This window comes from Pyxicephalus adspersus, chromosome 2 (assembly GCF_032062135.1).
Source record: "Pyxicephalus adspersus chromosome 2, UCB_Pads_2.0, whole genome shotgun sequence".
In the NCBI taxonomy this organism is placed as follows: Eukaryota; Metazoa; Chordata; class Amphibia; order Anura; family Pyxicephalidae; genus Pyxicephalus; species Pyxicephalus adspersus.
The window spans coordinates 104,895,129-104,900,373 of record NC_092859.1 but is presented as its reverse complement, the minus strand read 5'-3'; the positions used below and the strand labels follow the sequence as shown (position 1 = coordinate 104,900,373).

The following is a 5,245-nucleotide window of genomic DNA, read 5'->3' as shown; positions in this document are numbered from 1 at the left end:
TTAAATTAAACCTTTTTTCTTTTCAAATTGTACATTTTGTAATGTAACTATCAGCTATGTCTGCAACACTGGGCAGAATGGTGGCTCAGTGGTTAGCACTCCGGCCTCTGCAGCGCTCGGTCCCAGGTACAAATCTCAGCCAGGACACTATCTGCATGGAGTCTGCAGGTTCCCCCCACGTCTGCATGGGTTTCCTCCCAAAAACATGCAGTGAGTTAATTAGCTTGAATTGACTTTAGACTGTATTAATGACATATGGCCATTAGATTGTGAGCTCCTTTGAGGGCCAGCTAGTGACGTGACTATGGACTTTGTACAGCGCTGCATAATATGATAGTGCTATATAAATACTGTAACATGGGCAGTGATGGGGTAATGCAGTCCTCAGCATGTCTGCTTGAACAATACATGGTTGTGAGGGGATTGAAGGCACAATGAAGGAGTCCCCTGGCTGGCAGTGTGCGGGTTACACACAGCTGTATTGTTTTGGTTGTTGCAGTGAGTATCAGGGATGAGATATATGTTGGTGCTCCAGCCTCCTCCTCTCTGGTTGCCTGGCAAACACAGCCAGCCTCTCTCTCACACTTCACTACCGGGTTAGAGAGAGGAGAAAGCAGGCAGCTCCCATCCCTCCTCCCCTTGCTGCTCTCCATCCTTCCCCTCCCTCTACCCCTCTGCCAGTTATTACTGTACAACTAGTACACACACGTACACATTCGCACGCTTACACATACTCCCTGGACCAGCAGCCACTATGGAGGTCAGCTAACACCCAGCGGTGCCATTCGCACATGCATGTACCAAGACACTACGCCGTGTGTGTACACACATAGGCAGCTTCCAGCTACACTGCACTTCTGCCTCCACATCTGTAAAGCCTGGCCATTCATCAGGAAAGCACCAAGGAGCCCCCCCAGCTTCTCCTATCTGCCTTACCCCCCACGGACCCTGGGGCAATGTCCAAGAGCCTGAAAAAGAAAAACCACTGGACCAACAAAGTCCATGAGATTGTGATAGACAGGAGCCTGGAAGGGGAGCTGGGCTTTGAGATCAAAGGGGGTGCAGAAAATGGGCAATTCCCTTACCTGGGAGAGGTGAAGCCTGGCAAGGTGACTTATCAGAGTGGCAAGCTGCTACCTGAGGAACTAGTGCTGGAAGTGAACGATACCCCGGTGGCTGGGCTCACCATCAGGGATGTGCTGGCTGTCATCAAACATTGCAAGGAGCCCATCAGGATCAAGTGTGTAAAACAAGGTAAGTGTGGCTGCTCATGGACAAAGCTCGTATACATTGGGCTTAGATTGGGATGTAGCGCCCCAATGGTATGGCTTGCCATGTGGGATCACAGGGAATCGGCCCTGCAATGCAGCGTGCCAGGGAATACATTCACATCCAGGATGCTGTTTGAGCTGTTGCCGCAGTAACTTTGTTATTCACTCTCTGCTGATCACTTCCTGGAGTTTGGGATTTCTTGGTGCTGCCAGTGACAGTGTGTGACAGTGACAGTGTGTCAGTGATGTGCACAGGGGATGGCCGCTGATCACTGTACTTCGCATTGCTCTTTTCATACTACTCAGTGGTGACATTACATGGGGATGTGTATTTCTGTTCTGCATAGGCAAATATTTCTCTCTAGTCTAGAGGGATGGAGTCAGATCATCCCTTTAATCAGATATATTGTGTGCTTGGATCAGATATGGTCATCCTAGTTTATAGAAAGATAAATATGCTGGGGAAGATGTATTAAAGCATGTCATTTAATTACTGTGCAATATGCAATCCAAACTGTGTGTATATATGTGGCCCTATAGTGCCCATTTTCCCTTTAGTGTACTAGTAAATTGTTGCAGATATTCTGATTTATTCTGCTTACAGATAATACATTTTTACCCAACTATAGGAATCGACAGGTTGCTGACCACGGTCAATAATACAGTATTGATGAATGGCCCCCTGACGTATAATTTGTAGGCTCTCCCTTGAAGTAAAACATAACTTGTGTCCATGTAGGTGTGCTGAGTTGTGTGGCTTGTGTGAGTCTAAGACTGTGTACACATTAGGCTTTTGTTGTTGGAAAGGATGGTGAAAGACTGAACGATGCATGAACGAGCACTGTACATACAACACGATTATGCTTTATAGGGAGGGGGGGAGAATGACGGAACGGCACCCCACTGTGCTCTCTCCCCTTTACTTGCATTAGAGCCGTTTTCTGTTCGTGGATCTGCCAGGACTGATACATGATCCATGTCACACGAGCGCTGTACACTAGCCAGATTCCCGTCTGATACTAGCCCTGAAGAAATAATCAGACGAGAATCATTTAACATGTGTATGTAGCTTAAGTTCAGGAGCACATGGACAATTTAAGTTGTGTAACCTCAGTCGCATCCAATGAAAGCATGCTCATGTGCAGTTTTAGATGTGCGATGAAACATTTGATCGCAGGACAATATCACATTCTACAAATTGGTTACACCACAAGCAATGGCCACAATTTTAAGTTCAGGTTCAATGAGAAGACACAATGAAAAGTTAATCACGTGATTTCAAGGAAAGTTTTAGGCCTGTTTTTTTTTTGCTTTCTTTGTTTAGTGCTATGTAGACCACAGAAAACATTTTTTTCTTATTCCGAGACTTTGCAGGACCATAACCATTAAAGTTGGCCTGTTCTTTTTCTTTGTTGGAATTAAGGCCACAAATGTAGGTCACGTTATCAACAGTGTAAAAATATGGAAAATATTGTTCAATGACAGTAAAACTTTTATTAGGATACTGAAAAGTCTATTTTTTAGAAAATAAAAGACCATTACTTAAAATTATACAGTATTTCATACAGCCAAAAACTGTGTGCCCCTTGACTTTTTAATATATTATGTTCTGTATAATGGCACATACATTCTGAAGGACATTGGTCACATGGGTGTTCACATGGATGGACGGTTTGTGGTGTGGTTACTGCTTACAAGGTGCCTTATTTATTTTGCTTGGTGTCCGGCAGTGCTTTGAAGACGGCATTGACAGGTGCTGACAGGTGTCTATAGAAGCAGATTTTTAGCCTTACACAAGAACAGAAAATAGAAACAAATCATTTGTATTTCTTCGTACCAGTGCTCCAAAAACATCTCCAACAGCTCCAAAAAAATGCTGCTAGGTAGGTGTTTGAAAAGCATTCCCATTTAGGTTTATTGAAGTGTCTGACAACGCATAAGATGCTATAAAACGCATGTTATGATGGAGAAAACACTACACTGAAATGCCTGCTGAACGGCTGCAAAAAGAGCCTCCTCAAGATCTCATTGATTTCAATTATCATGAGAGGGCTTTGTGGTATTGATTGATTTTTGAGCAGTGAAACATTGGGAAACTTTTATCAACCTTACAGGTGAACAAGCCCATAGAGTGTGTGAAAAAACTACTGGAAGAACTACCTGCTTCAGATCTCCAAATATCAATTGATAAATAACTGATCTTCAAAAGAATGTCACGTAACCATTGATTTTTTTTATATATGAGCCGTGCAGTGTATTTGTATTACTATTCCTATTTCTGTAAAAATAAATCCAGGACAAGACCTCACGCGTGACATGTTAAAATTTACATAATACCTAGCGCTTTAGTTTTAAGCAGGGTTACTGTGTGTCAGATTAATGACAGCTCTGAGTGGATGAGAACAGTCCGGTTATTTACAAGAGATGTTGGTAACAATGGAATGATCTCATGGCACTGCTCACATCTCTACCAGGCCCCTCTCTTCATGTGAAGTCATCTTTTGGATGTAACACTGAATAGATTTATTTGGTTGGTGTTAAAGAAAGCCTCGCTTGTAGTCTGCTGACAGCACGTTTCATGAACATACCTGCAAGGTTTACAGTGTTCTGTGCATTCCATCTGTGCTGCACTCTGATGTTACGTTCTTCAAGTGTGCAGATAACAAGCCGAGAATAGCACCAGACATTCTGCTGGGCTGAATATTTGAGGGGAACTTAGGTTTGATTTCCAAATGTAAATTGAATGTCTGTTATCCAAAGCAACTGAGATTTTTTTCTGTTACCTATTGTACATCAGGAAATAACAGGTGAGGACTACACAAGCACATTTCTTTCTGGACATATAATGTTTTAGATCAGTGGTCTCGAACCTTTTGGAGCTCACGAACCACTAAATGCACAGACTCCGGACCGCACATGCGCAGGGAGCCTTGGGTCACTCAAAGGGAAAGAAACTTCCCCCAGAGAGAGACGTCATGATGCCAGAACCCGCCCACTCTCCCATTGCAGGTCTTAGCCTCCAGAGACACAACTCCAGGGCCGGTGCTCCCCCCCCCAAGGGGGGTCCTTCTCCTGACCCTGCTGGTGGATGCATCGGCCAGAGCCACGGCCCACCTGTCAGACAGCCCGGTGGTTGGGGACCTCTGCTTTAGAGTCATTGTAGTGGTCCTTTCACCACCTCCATACAATGAACTTGCTTAATCAGCAAATACATGCCAAGCAAATCAAGCGTTGTCCTCTTCATAACTTCTGCTCTACAGCTGTCCCAAGCCACCGTCTTGGTTTCTGAGGCCATTGTTACAATCTTCCCCTGTGTGAATGCACGAATATGTAAGATTCATTGCTTGAGGGTAGACTGAATCCCCCCGCCATATTCATGTCACATGTCTAAGGAGGCTTTAGAATATTCTTCTGGGGTGATGCCCCACCTGGATTGCTAGCCAAAGGCTACATTCCTGTTGCCTAGATAAGGAATGACAAAGTTGGAGGGAGCTCTGCATGAGAAAAAGACATTTAAAAAGGTGTGGTTTTCTTACAGAGAGGGGTGAAAGAAAGTGAGAGGAATTTAATATTTGGGGGTAAGGACCACTATAAATTGTCCATTGTCCAACTTTATAATTGTGCAATTTAGTTAAAGGAGCTGCATTTTTGAATCCTTTTTTAATGACGTGCCACTATGTGATATGATAAGTAGGAGTACTGGATATATATTTATGTGGATATAAATATTTGGATTAAAATGTTACATATTTTACCTTGCACACTTTTTATAACACACATTATTATTATTATTAACCAGTATTTATGTAAAGGCAAACTTGTTTTAGTTTTGAAATAAGTATGAAGGGTTAAAGCAGTGTCTTTTGACATATTTTTTTATGAGGGAACCCCGTCTATATTTACTATATCCACAGCCTACATTAGTACATTAGTGTGGTGGTCAGTAGGCAAATTCTACAAATATATATATATAT

The 5,245-nt window shown here is 43.1% G+C and overlaps 1 protein-coding gene across 7 annotated transcripts in view; it reads left to right on the top strand.

Annotated features, from left to right (window-relative positions):
* The first annotated feature begins 635 nt into the window (after positions 1-635).
* MAGI2 (membrane associated guanylate kinase, WW and PDZ domain containing 2) overlaps positions 636-5,245 on the top strand; it is a 394,804-nt gene continuing 390,194 nt past the window's right edge. For 3 of the 7 annotated variants that reach the window (XR_011919492.1, XM_072401734.1, XM_072401736.1), the window contains exon 1: positions 637-1,254. Coding sequence is in view for 6 of the 7 variants with exons in the window: in XM_072401734.1 (XP_072257835.1) it covers positions 957-1,254 (298 nt within the window). In the remaining variant the exon portion in view is untranslated. Of the gene's footprint in view, positions 1,255-5,245 lie in introns of all 7 variants that reach the window. The other 4 variants (XM_072401735.1, XM_072401731.1, XM_072401730.1 and 1 more) reach the window with 2 other exon arrangements.